Raw genomic sequence first — 14,105 nt, forward strand, 5'->3', positions numbered from 1 at the left:
CTCCATTATTGTTTGATTATTTTTCCTTCATAAAACACACAAAGAGCTTAGCCTTAAGCATATTTGCTTTTGAGAGGTTGTACCAAAAATCTGAGAGCTTCACTGTTGTATATCCATCTGTGAGAGATATTTATTGTGAACTTTCTTTGAAAGCAAAAACATCATACTCATCTTGTAAAGGTCACTAGCAAACCTGTAAAGCTAGGAAAATTAAGGTCTCTAGCAAGCCTGTAAAGCTAGAATCTGTAGAGGATTGCACCATGTGTTGAGAGGTTGCTAGCACCCTTGCAAAGCTAGAAGATAACAGAAAATCTCAACTGAGTTTGAGGAGTGGATGTAAGCTTGGTTGAAGCCGAACCACTATAAATCGTGTTTACTTTCTCTTCCGCTATCTCTTTAATTTGCTTGCACTGCCATGTTTATATGACATTATTTGTGATAATTATATGATTTTCCTACTATTCTAATTGGTGTATTAGTTTGTAATTTTTATTGGGGGATTATTTATTTTAATTTGCAGAAACCTAATTCACCTGCAGAAATCTCATTCACCTCCTTCTTAGGTTTCTTTTTGGATAACATGCATGATTCTCTTTGAGGACACTCTTTATGATTTGAATTTGTAATTTTTTATGCATCAATGTAAATAACCCTTAAGCACTTTTTTCATCTAATAAAATCTTTAAATATTATTATATAAAAGTATTATAATAGATCATAATACAAAAAAACCACCTTAAGTATAATTAAAGACCCAATGCATCACTTTAGGTATAACAAAAAACATGAGAAATTAAAAAAGGCCTTTTCGATTGTAACCAAGTTATAATTTGTATATTATAGAATTTTTATTATTATTTTTTCAGTAAAAATATTTTGATACAAGTGGAATTAATGATTTTTGGTAAATTTGGTTAACACAAATGAAGATTTGATTCCAGGTTGAACATATACCCCCCTTTTTTTTTTTTAACTTTGAAATAAATTATTTTTATGAGCTTTTTACATAGAATTACACTCATAGTAAAAAAAATTTATCAGTCATTAACAAATCTATTATATTTAATTTTCAATTGTTAAAAATTTTTACACATAAAATATTAAGGTTCAAAATTAATTTTCTATTTTAAAAATAAATTCTCGTGAATCGCACAGATTCACCTAATAGTATTCAAGCGGCACCGTTTGGGAAGTGGTTTTGTGGGTTTTTTTTAGTTATTTTAGCCACAAGACAAAATAAGCTATTTTAGTTACAACAAACAAAACATCACATCCAACCCATAATCATTACACTCTTCTCTAAAAAAAAAGTTGAAAAAGCCAAAAAGTCAAAAAGTCCTTCCTAAACTAAGCTTTTTAGTCCAGGCTAAAATAGTCAAAAAAGTCAAAAAGCCAAAAAGCCAACCCACTTCCCAAACCAACCCTTAATAATAAAAAATTCTAAAGTAATAAACTTCCTGCTTCTCAAAACAAAATGCAAATTACAAGATATGTGCCTCATTTTTTTGGGTGCTCGAAGATATGTTTCTCATGTTTGATTTACCGCTATGATTAAATTGGATAATTTATAATTTATCTTATTCTAAGAGGGCATTTTGTCATAAAAGCATTATCTCTTGATAACTTATCCCAACTGTTTCTCATGAAAAAATAATTTTACTATGTGAGATAAAATCTCTCATATTAGTTATTCCAAATTATAATAATTGAACCAAAACGGTACATTATTTTATATTTGAATTATTCAATCCAAACACACTGTTCAGTGTAATTTCCAAAATAAAGCATCAACATCATCGCTATTTTTAGCGGGACATGCCGCGTCATGAAGCTTAGAAGAAACATTAATTATTTATTAGTCACAATGTAACTCTAACAACAATCCAATCATCGCTATTTTTAGCGGGACATGCTGTGTCATGAAACTTAAAACAAACATTAAGTATTTTTTAGTTACAACGTAACTATAACAACAATCCAACACATTACAGAGTAAACAAACAAAAAGTGTGGATAGGTCTATACTTTTAATAATTCACAGCTTGACACAGCTCAACAATCCAAGATTGATTTATTCTCTCTTTTATGTGCAAGTAAAACTATTTGTATACTCACCAAAAAAAAAAAATTATTTCTATAGAAATTATTGATAAAGTGATAAACATACAAGATATAAGAGAATGGGTCTCATATATGAGATTTATCCGTAAATCTCATCCTCTTGCATCTTGTATGTGACTCATTCTATGAATAATTTCTATACTTGTAGCCAGAGTTTTAAAAGGCTTTTCTGAGGCTCGCCTCGATACTCGCCTCGCCTTGAGGCTAAGGTAAAATGCATCAAGACTTTGATTTTTAAGCATTACTCCCCAAAGGCTTGCGCATCATAGTTTGAGACATGCGCCTTAGGTGCACTTTGTACGCTTTTTGCGTATAAACACGTGAGGAGTATGCACATGCAAAGGTTGCCTTGGGCTTTTGTTAAACTTAGTCTATTGGATTGTTTAAATATAAAAAAATAAAAAGAATCCCTTTTTGCAACTATATTTTACAAGAAAAATTAAGTAAATGATCAATCAAGAAAAAATACAATTAATGGTCAAGTGAGAAACTCAATCACTGAAGTTAAGAATATCAATTTCACTTTCAGTGAAGGAAAACTTCCTTCTATGCAGTAAAATATTCAACGCATTAAAGCGAAAAGTATTTACACTTTTATATTTAATTTTGTTTTTATTTTTTTACTATTTTAAAATATTTAATTTATTCGCTAAATATTAAAATTTAAAATTTGAAATGCTTACGCCTCAACGCCCTGAGGCTTACGTCTTGCCTCATAAGGATAAAACGCCTCGAGGTACGCATTCGCCTTTAAAAATTTTGCTTGTAGCATAGCTCTTCATCTGCTCATTCCTCCTTCAACCACTGGTGCCACACCAATTTCACGATTCTGTTTCTCCACATTGCCATGCCATCCTAAACAATTTACAATAACAAACTATCATCAATAAGAATGCATAAAGGCTGTTTGCACTACAACAAAAAAGGTCTATGGTGACGAAAACGCATGACGAAAAAATATTTTGTCTCCAAATATATGTTTTAGTGATGAAAATAAGATTTCATCTCCAATTGTATTATTTTTAGAGACAAGAACAAAATTTCGTCACCAAATGCTTAAAATAAATAAAATAATAGATGACGAAATTTTTTTTCATCTCTAAATTTTATTTTTCGTCGCAAAAAAAATTCCCACTCTTGGAAATTTTGGCGAAAAATTTGGGTGCCATATTAGAAACAAAAAGTTTCGTCACCATTGTAAAATTTTTTAGAGACAAATATAATATCGTCACCTATAATTTAAGAGACAAAACGATGCCGTTTTGTCTTCCCAATTCATCTCTCTCGCGCTTTTTCTCTCTCTCTCTCCCCCTCTCTGCTTCAGGTTGTAACCCCTCCAACTCGCTGCTCGCAAGGTAAGATTTCATTCCCGATTCAGTGTTTTGGCGAAACCATGCTTCGGTTAGCTCACCGAGTTGGCTCCTTAGTGGCTTCAAGTCGCAACCCTCCCACTGTGCTTCGATTGGCTTCACCACCACCACAACCACTGTCATCATCATCAACTTCTTCAAACCCCCTCCGGTACCTCTCTCCCTCTCTGTCTTTCTCTCTATGCTTCAAGTGTATAATGGTTTGATTGTTTATCTGGGTTTAAAATGGATAATGGTTTGATTGTCTATAATGATTTGATTGTTTATCAAGGTTTGAATTTGGGGTTTTATTCCCTCTTTTCTTTGATTTCTCTTTCTTTGAATTTGGAGTTTTACCCATGTAGACACTACCCATGTCTTTTCACTGCCAATGCACCACTACATCTTTGTTAATGAGACTTCACAATTAAACAAAATTCAGTTGAAATTTGAAATACAGCTGAGATTTCGATATTTTTTGTTTTCAAATGGCAGTTATAATGGTAAATTAACAAAAGGAAAATGGTAAATTGATTGTTCTTGAAAAAAATGGTAAATTGATTGTAAATTGACAAAAGGAAATGGTAAATTGATTGTTTTGCAAATCCTTAAGCTATCATTCAAGAGTGTTTTGTGCTTCTAGTTTTTGGGAGAAAATTTTTATAATGATTTGGAAGTATAGAGGAACATTTAATTTCTATAGCTCATTAGAAACTTTGTCAAAGCTTTAGATTGGAAATGTGGTATTTATGTGATGTATGTTGAAAATAAACTTAAAAGCTTCTTGTTTGACCTATGAAGGATGAATATGGAGAGTATGCGCAATAGTGAAGGCAGTTCTCATGGAGAAAATACAAACTCAAGTCAACAAAAAGGTAGAATGCTAATTTTGCTTATTGATCTAATTTATCTTCCCTAACGATTCGTGTAAATTAAAATTTTCAGAAGATAACTTGGAAGTACATGGCCAATGGAATTAGAATGGTGAGGCTGCTCCATTAACTGCTGAAAAGGTGAGATCTGCTGCCAAAGCTAGTCTTGCTGCTGCTGCAACAAAGGCAAAACTGTTTGCAGATCATGAAGAGCGTGAAATTCAAAGGCTATCTGCTAATGTTATAAATCATCAGGTATATTTGTTGGGATGCTCTTATTTTTTGAAAACTTTAATGATTCATTACCTTATGCTCTTCCTAATTCTAGTGTTTTCAATAAATAGTCAATTCTTTTGATTAAATTGCATGGGCATTGCCTTAGGCTTCAATGTAAATTAGTTTTTCATAATTTTTACAATTATATCCTTGGTGTATATCAAATTGTTGTATTTGGTTGCAATTTTTTTCTTCTTCCTTGGTTTTCCTTGTTTGTCCAGGTATATTAGTGTTAAGTTCCTAATTTTCCCAAAAGCCTAAGCTATTAGTAAGGCCATTTTTGGGAACAGGCTAATTTAGTAACTTTTTGGCTATTTGGCTAAAATATGGGCTAAAAAAAACTAGTATGTTTGGGATGACTTATTGGCTTTTTACGAAAAGATGTGCAAAAAGTAGAGAGAAAAGAGAATCTTTGATTTTTTGGTATGAGTTGTTGGCTTTTTGGCTAATTTAGTAACTTTTTGACTTTTTGGCTAAAAAGAAGGGTTCCCAAATGAGGCCTAAATGGTAGTTTTAGTTCCACGATGGTTCTTGAAGAAAATTCTTATCAATTGATTGAAGCATTTTAATTTAATTTTTTTTTAAAAAATCTTTTAGCAATTAAGATATTAGTATGATTACAAACAGTGTTATGAGAGAAGAAAATAAAGGTAAATGGTGGTTGGTGGTGAGGTTGGGTTGCTAGAGAAAAACACTTTGATCTCTCTACATGATAGCGAGACATAAATTATTTCTCTACATGAGTAAATTGGCATCGAAACTACCTTTGGGTCTTTATTTCAAATTTATTTGAATTAGTACATTTGATTTTTTTATCATAACAAGCATGATGTCCAAATTTGCAGGCTGTATGATCTCCAGGCCAAGAAAACAAAAAGGAAACATTTTATTGAAGGAATTTCTCGTAGGATCAATTGTCATTTATGGGGTAAGGAGTGGAAAAAATAATTGCACTATAACACTTTCTCCAGGCCAAGAGCATAAGGTTGAGGGTTTGGCATTAAACAGAGCTTCACAGATTCTGTGGGTCACTGTAACGCTTTATGAACCAATTCCCAATGGTTTCTATTCTATAGGTGCAGTGAGTAGTATATATTTTTGTTGAAATGTGCAACTAGTAGAACGTAGTTTTTGCTTTTTTGTGCTAGGATCTTTGGTGCAAGTGAGCATGTTTGGAGATTAGAAGTGATGAGAAAAAAAAGGATATATTATTTGAATTTTGAATGCAGGTATAGTGTGCTAAAGTTTCTTGCCTTGTCTGTGGCTGATTCCATCAAACTTGCACATCACTAGTAATCATGGATCAGCATGTCATAGTGTATATGTATGTGGGCAGTCTACAGAAGTAGATCAGCATGTCATAGTGTATATGTATGTGGGCAATCTAACAGTCTGTAACTGTAAGTGGTTTTCTTTTATATTGGATGATGCTGCCTTTATCTCCTCTCATGTGCACCTAATACTTAAACTTGCACATAGTTTTATGCAATATGGTGCTTGGGGATTCTAAAAATCTATAACATTTATTGTACTAAATAGTAGAAAGGCACAAGGAAAATATGGTAGTGTATTACTTGACTTTTAAAAACTGTTTAGGACCTTTTGTGAACCCAACAAATTGAAATGGCTGGTAAATATCTCATTGTAACTAGATTGACCCTAAGTTTTGCATTTGGCATCCAGTAGTCTGTTTCTTTGATTTATGTATGGTGTAACAAATGTCTCAAGAATCCAAATATATATATGGAAAATGAAAAAAAAATTGTTATGCATGTGCACTAAATAAATGTTTAGCTAAAGCATGCACTCCAGTTTTTAGAAGTTGTAGAGTTCTTTAAATGCTTGAAAATGAAAATTGAGCAATGGTTGTTGGCTCAGTACTGCCAGGTAAGACATTGATCAAATGTGTAGTAGTAACCTGATTATAGGTTTAATTTTGGACACAACTCAATACAAAAACTCCTTGCCCTTGGCCACATAGCTAGTGGGAAAGGAGAAATTTATATTCAGTTTTTTTTTTTTTTGGTCTTAAGATACTAAGATGCCTAATTCTGAAAAGCCCTAGAAAGATCAACCTGAAAAAAAAAAATGTTTTGTTCTTATATCGATACAAACTTCTTTATATTCTATGCCTTCTATTGTTTTTTACATTTTGACTCTTCGACTGAGACACTACATACATTGTGCTCAATATTTTGCCAGTTCTGTTTTATCCATTTATTATGTAGTTTTTCCTTGTATGTCATTACTTTGGCTAAAACTGATTAATAAGTAAACTATTTCTAAACATAGTTCTTTTCAAAAATGCATTTTTTCACACTTAAGCTTGAAAATAGTCCATCGGAGGCCAAAATTGTATAACAGCCATGAGACAACATGGAAAACACCTCAAACACCTCGGGAGGGACCAATGTGAGTTCTGAAAACTTACAGAACTAGCACGTGACTCCCGATTTGAAAACTAAGTCTAAAAATGTACTTTTTCACACTTAAGCTTGAAAATAGGCCATCAGAGGCTAAAATCGTGCAACAGGTACGAGATGGCCTGGGAAACACCTGAAACACCTCAGAATGGACCAATGTGAGTTTTGGAAACTAACAGAACTAGCACGGGACTCCCGGTTTGAAAACTAAGTCCAAAAATATACTTTTTCACACTTAAGTTTCAAAATAGGCCATCGGAGGCCAAAATCGTGCAAGAGCCACGAGACGGCCCGGGGAACACCTTAAACACCTCGGGAGGGACCAATGTGAGTTGTGAAAACTTACAGAACTAGCACGGGACTCTCAGTTTGAAAACTAAGTCGAAAAATGAACTTTTTCAAACTTAAGCTTCAAAATAGGCCATTGGAGGCCAAAATCGTGCAACAGCCACGAGACGGCCCAGGAAACCCTCAAACTCCTTGAGAGGGACCAATGTGAGTTGTGAAAACTTACGGAACTAGCACGGGACTCCCGATTTGAAAACTAAGTTAAAAAATGTACTTTTTCACACTTAAGCTTGAAAATAGGCCATCGGAGGCCAAAATCGTGCTACAACCACGAGACGGCCCGAGAAACACCTCAAACACCTCGGAAGGGACCAATGTGAGTTTTGAAAACTTATAGAACTAGCACGGGACCCCTGATTTGAAAACTAAGTCCAAAAATGTACTTTTTCGCACTTAAGCTTGAAAATAGTCTATCGGAGGCCAAAATCGTGCAACAGCCATGAGATGTCCTCGGAAACACCTCAAACACTTCGGGAGGGACCAATGTGAGTTGTGAAAACTTACGGAACTAGCACAGGATTCCCGATTTGAAAACTAAATCAAAAAATGTACTTTTTCACACTTAAGCTTGAATATAGGCCATTGGAGGCCAAAATCGTGCAATAGCCACGAGACGACCCGGGAAACACCTCAAACACCTCGGGAGGGACCAATGTGATTTGTGAAAACTTACGGAACTAGCACGGGACTCTAGGTTTGAAAATTGTGTCCAAAATTACACTTTTTCACATTTAAGCTTGAAAATAGACCTTCAGGAGCCAAAATCGTGCAACAGCCACGGGACGGCCGGGGGAACACCTCAAACACGTTGGGAGGGACTAATGTAAGTTGTGGAAACTTACGAAACTTGCACCGGGTTCTCGATTTGAAAACTAATTCGAAAAATGCATGTTAAATTGTATATTTTTAAAGATAAGATAATAATTGTCTAATTTGTATTTTTTTTTTTTTTTTTTGTGTTTCATTTTTTTGCAGATTCAAGATTTGATATGGACATGTTTGGTAATTTGGAGGGCAGATGGTAGCTCATTTTGTGTTTTTGTTCATATTACCTTACATGTATTTTGCTTGCATTGTAAATTTTATATTTTTGTTGGTATTATAGGGCATGTTGGGTAATTCGCCCTTGATATTTTATTTTCGTTGATATTAGTAGACAAGTTTTGTTGTTGGATATTAGGAGATGTGTTTGGTAATCCACATGCGGTTGATATGGTATTTTTGTAGATATTAGTAGACGTTATTTGTGGATATTAGGAGACATGTTTATAATCCACATGCAGTTCATATTATATTTTTGTGGATAGTGCTGAAATTCGATTGTGATGTTTATGAAAATGAACAGATTTTTATATTCATTTGTAATATATATTTTATTGAACAGGTTACTGAAATGCGCAGGGAATTGTTACTGAAAAGAAAAAATTTCGAAAGAAAATAGTATCCCCATTTTCAAAATTTTTAATTTTTATTAGTGACGAAATAAAAAATGTCGCTATTAGTTTTCAAAAACATGACGAATAATTTTGTCACTAATTATATAATACGAAACAAATAATTTCGTCACATTTGCTGAATATTTCGTTGCTAAATTGAAATATTTGGTGACAAAATATTTTTGTCATTGAAGAATTTTCTTTTCGCTCATTTTAGTGACGGACTTTTTTGTCACCTTAATCCATATCATTGGTGAGGAAAACTTTCGTCACTAAAATCTATTTGGTGATGAAATATTTCGTCGTGAAAAACAATTAAAATAAAATATTATTTAGTTTTGGCGACGAAATTGATGTTATAGAGGACGAAAAATTCAAGTTTTAGCGACGAAACATTTCGTCGCTAAAAATAAAAAATAGGCGACGAAACTGTTTTTCGTCACCAGGTACTTTCAGCGACGACGTATAGACCATGAACGCGGTGACAAAGTTTTTTCGTCGCAGATCACTTTAGTGACGAAAATTTGATGTTTGGAGATAAAATCAATCTGTCACCAAAGACCTTTTTTATTGTAGTATTGTTTGGGTAAGTAGGTTATGAAATTGTATTATATATCTTGGCTAATCTCCAATCTCATGTTTGGATACAAAATTAGTCAATTGGACTGATTATTTGCCCAAACGGTATAACCTCCATATGGGGGGCTTATTGAGTTTCTTGAAGGAGGTGGAATACAAAATTGGGGATTAAGAGAGTCCATATTAAGGAGTTAAAATATTATCAAATCAATCATTACATTATATAGTCAATATCTAAGTAATTTCAAACAAATATAAAATAGGAAAAAAAAATTAGACATAATAAAAAGTATGAAGAAGTCGTAGCTTTTGTTTTTTTGTTAAAATTATGCGGCGAGTCATATTGAAACTTCTACTTTGGTGATAAATTTACAAATTACTTTTTGTGGTCAGTAGAACGACTGAATAAGAAATGATTACACTAATTCTATCCTAATTCAGGAGCATTAAAAATGTGGATATGAAATGTAATTTGAAGGGCTGATAATATCAAAAAGTATTCAACCCAAAACTAGATTATGTGCATGTCCTAAAGTGATAAATATAGTTAGCTATATGATTGTGCACTCTGGCCGGCCAAGTGGGGGCTGTTGGCCCATTGACTTCAGAATTTATTTATAATTTATTAATATTTTTATTTTATTTTATTTTTGTGGCTCCACAAAGTGTTTGGACAATACTAATTTGCTACGTCTAAATATTTTATTTTATTTTTAATTTTAAGTTTTGATTCTCTTCTCTCAATTTTTTATGGGTGTAGTTTTAATAAGACTTGACCTTCATTTGACAAAAGTCCTAATTCTATTATTAATATTGTGTATAAATATATAAGAATATTATATATCATTGACATATTTTATCAAAAATTTTATATTTTATGTGATGGTGATTTCTCACCTATGATGGGAAGTCTTATTTATTACTTTTATTGACAAATAAACATGAACGTTGAAACAAAATAATAGTATAAATTTGATATTAAATAATATTTATATATGTGTTTTTATATTTAGAGAGAGAGAGAGAAAGGAGAGAAAAAAATACCTATGGCCATGTCGAAACGACGGTTTTTGAGCTCGCGGTACTCTTGACACAAGGCGCAGGACTCGCAACAGCAATGAACCAAGCAATCACCACAAGGGCTTTCATGCAATAAGTATTGTTGCCTCATCTTTGAACGATCACTACAAGAAAAAGCACAAATGGCGACTAAAATTAAGAATTTCGTCGCTGAAAGTTGACCAAATGGCGACTAAACTGGATGTAGTCGCCAAAAATGAAGCCTTTTGCCGACTAAAATGAATTAGTCGCCGAATACCAGGGTTTTAGCGACTAAACTGTTTGTTGGTCGCCGAATGTAGCAGTTTTACCGACTAAAGGTTGTTTGGTAGCCAAAAGCGACGGTTTTTGGCGACTAAAAAAAGATTAGTCGCTGAAAATGAAGGTTTTTGGCTACAAAAAAAAAATTAGTAGCTAAAAACAGTGAATTGGCGACTAAATTTCAATTCAGTAGCCAAAACGGGACGTTTTTGGCGACTAAAAATAGATTTAGTCGCCAAAAGTGCTATTTTTTATTTAAACATATTTTTTTAGCGACAACAAATTAATTAGTAACCCAAAAATCATAGAATTGGCGACTAAATAATTGTTTTAGTCGCCAAAAGTGGCCTACATTTTTTTATAATAAATAATTTATTTTTTACATAAATTATATTCAATAAAAATAATTATATTTACATATATGCTTTTGTATGAATACCGGTCAAAATAGTATATAAATAATATATATTGCATATATAGTCATGTGATGTTCAAGTGGCATAGTGGAGGGAGTATGTTGGTAAAGGTGTTTGGCAGTTGGAATGGTTCACGGTTCGAATCTCAGAAAAACCAAAGAATTTGTTTTTTTTTTTTTGTTTTTACGGAAGAACTTTTGGCGACTAAACTTTTAGTTGCCAAAAGTGTTATTTTGGGCGACAAAATAGTTTAGTCGGCGATTCATGGACTATTGGCGACTAAAATATTAGTCGCTAAATGTATGCTTTTAAAAAGTGTAATGCACCAATGGCGACTAAATAGTTGGTCGCTAAAGAGCTCTTTTTTGCCGACTAAAAAAAGTTTAGTCGCCGATACCTATCGCGACCGCGTATGCGCGACAAAAGGGGCGACTAAAAAAATTAGTTGCTGAAAGTAAAAACTCGACTTTCGGCGACTAAAAGCAGACTTTTGGCGACTAAAAATTTAGTCGCCAAAAATGATTTTTCTTGTAGTGGATAGAAGCAAGAGTAGAAGCATGGACACCCCACCACAATTGATATTAATGTGTATAGAGCCCCACTTGCCCCACATGCTGCACCCAAAAAAACATCCCCACCAAACACATCTTATTATAATTTCCAATCGCACACGTCTATTGTAAATGTACTAAATAGTAATAGCGTAGTGCTAAAGATTTAAAAATTTTAATAAAATTTTCATCAATAATGTACGACTCTGTGAGTTCCACACTTACTTCAGACATTTAATAAAAATTTTAACAAAATTTTTGGAATGTACTATTTTTCATAATAATAACTAAAAAAATCTTTAAAATAAATGTTAAGTATATACGAATAGAGTAATGCAGTGATTTCAAAAATAATTTTTAAAACCGTTGCTAAAAGTAGTTCTTTAAAAACTTTAGTGGGGTAATTTTCAAAAATTAAATTTTTTTAATTATGGGTAAAATAATTTTTTTTTGAGGGTGCGGATGGATCTATATTGATATGAATAGTTCATTTTGTATGATTAAAATAAAGGAGCATTCCTGCCGAAATCTAGTTTATTAAATATTGACAGTTAGAAAAAAAAAATCAATCCTTGAAATTATAGATGTCATGGGATATGTGATCTGATCATATAAGTATCCCTATTTTAGCAGAGTGCTTACAATTTTATTTTATTTTATTTTATTTTTAAATACAATTAAGAAGACAATTCGCAAATATATTAACTATTTCACTTCATAAGAAAAACTAAAATTTAACAGGTCCTTATTAGTACTTACATGTTGATCCTTTGTCTACAATCTCAGCAATCCGTTCGAAAGTGATGCAAGGACACCAGCAAGTTATGCAACCTGCAAAAAACCAAGTAAAAATGTAACAAAACAAAGACACGTGAAAACATCTGCACTGAGCGAGTGGATTGCGTACAACTTATTTGGTAACTTTTTATACATATATATATATGTAAAAAATTAAAAAATTAATGTGACAATCATAGTTCTAAATACCGGCTGATACGCTACGTATCGGTCGATACGCATCGGAAAAATAAGGTACCGCGACGGATACAGGTCGATATACCGCTGAGATTTAAAATTGCTGAAGTATCAACCGAGTCCCGATACGTATCGGTCTGTAACCGTTACACAAGTTGTAACGGGCCGATACTCACCGATTCGGATCGGTACAGGAAAGAAAAAGTTGAACAATCTGTGAAATGATTTTTAAAATTCATCGCCGCAATACTTGATTCCCGATATGTACCGATCGATACTACCAATACCGATACCGATACACTGCGATCAATACCGTTACGTTACTCGATATAGCGATTTAGAACCTTGGTGACAATTTATAACAAATAAATAAATAAGTGACTTATTTAGGTGGTTGTTAAACCACCTCTAATCTTAAAAAATAGCCAGGTCAGAAAAACGATGGAACTTACAGTTAGGGACATCGTCGAAGCAGTCGCAAAGGCCAGTGGACCATGGTACTTGTGATTTAGGCAGAGCCTGGATTGCTGGTTGGGGCTTTTCAGGGTAGTATTGGTTGCCCGAGCTAACTGGGACTCCACTTTGGGGTTGGCCGTACAGCGACGGCGCTGAGGGTGGTTGGTGGTGGGGCATCTCATGGTAGAATTGGTTGGTGGAGCTAACTGGGATGCCATTCGCTGGATGGCTGTATGGCGGTGGGGCTGATTGTTGTGGTGATGGTGACGCTGTGTATTTCTGATAATCAGTTGGGTTTGACGAGTACATGATGATGATGGTGGTGGATTTAGAAATGGAGTTTTGTGGATTAATGATTGAGAGAGATCTTGAAGAGGGAGAGAGAGAGAGAGGATAGGAAGAATCAATGAGTCAGATATGGATGTTTGGATGAGTTGATTGATCCTTTGGTGATATTTATATATGAATTTGGTCAAGGAGTGCACACGCATCTATTAGAACTTCGGCATAGACTAGTTTCATATCTGTTTTTATGAAATTGAGTTGTATAAATAAAAATTGAACAATTATACTAAATTTTGTTTACCAATGATTTTAGTTAACAACACCAGAAATGTTTCAATGTGCAATAACCAAGGTATGTAGTTTTATCTTAAAATTATGTAATTTTTATGTGTTTATATAAATTTTTTCATAAAAATAATAAGTTGAATATAAATTCGCATAAGTACGTGAAAATGTAAAACTTATTCGAATTTATGTTTAATTTATAAATTTTTGTGAGATCACTTATGTAAATTTATAAAAATTTGCGTGATTTTGTGGCAGGCTGCATCACACGGTGGAATTTTTGTCATATTTTATATATGACTAATGTTATTAAAAATTGAAATTTTTTATATAAAATTAAAGGGTGAACTTCACCCACCTTGATATGTTTAGAAAAAAAAAAAATGTAATTTGTATCATATTTTTTACATAAT

General features: G+C 33.1%; 1 protein-coding gene and 1 long non-coding RNA gene across 5 annotated transcripts; one reads left to right on the forward strand and one right to left on the reverse strand.

Moving 5' to 3' along the window:
• Nucleotides 1-2,620: 2,620 nt before the first annotated feature.
• LOC114302615 (uncharacterized) lies at nt 2,621-13,943 on the reverse strand. 2 transcript variants are annotated; one of them, XM_082893972.1, is made up of 4 exons: nt 13,119-13,943; nt 12,451-12,522; nt 10,449-10,588; nt 2,621-2,976 (listed from the first exon to the last, which is right to left on the reverse strand). In XM_082893972.1, the coding sequence occupies exons 1-3, from the start codon at nt 13,429-13,431 to the stop codon at nt 10,572-10,574; spliced, it is 402 nt and encodes a 133-aa protein (XP_082750098.1). In that variant the 5' UTR covers nt 13,432-13,943; the 3' UTR covers nt 2,621-2,976; nt 10,449-10,571. The 2 variants fall into 2 exon arrangements, 1 of the variants encoding a protein (XP_082750098.1); XR_014343935.1 differs by lacking the exons at nt 2,621-2,976; nt 10,449-10,588 and adding an exon at nt 11,215-11,754 and having other exon boundaries at nt 13,119-13,939.
• LOC114302616 (uncharacterized) lies at nt 3,397-8,741 on the forward strand. Of its 3 annotated transcripts, none has more exons than XR_014343936.1 (5): nt 3,397-3,642; nt 4,272-4,345; nt 4,416-4,597; nt 5,464-6,018; nt 8,365-8,741. It is a non-coding gene; the product is annotated as an uncharacterized LOC114302616 (long non-coding RNA). The 3 variants fall into 3 exon arrangements; XR_014343937.1 differs by having other exon boundaries at nt 3,399-3,642; nt 5,464-5,546; XR_003643470.2 differs by having other exon boundaries at nt 3,401-3,642; nt 5,464-8,741.
• Nucleotides 13,944-14,105: the final 162 nt, after the last annotated feature.

The sequence above is a fragment of the Camellia sinensis genome, chromosome 11 (genome assembly GCF_055761805.1).
Source record: "Camellia sinensis isolate YWXY chromosome 11, ASM5576180v1, whole genome shotgun sequence".
NCBI lineage: Eukaryota > Viridiplantae > Streptophyta > Magnoliopsida > Ericales > Theaceae > Camellia > Camellia sinensis.

Excerpts from the sequence above, each read along its gene's own strand:
- LOC114302615 (XM_082893972.1), bottom strand. The coding sequence starts at position 13,431 with ATGTACTCGTCAAACCCAACTGATTATCAGAAATACACAGCGTCACCA. Across the intron at positions 12,523-13,118 it reads CTTCGACGATGTCCCTAACT|GTTGCATAACTTGCTGGTGT; the intron begins GTAAGTTCCATC and ends GGTTTTTTGCAG.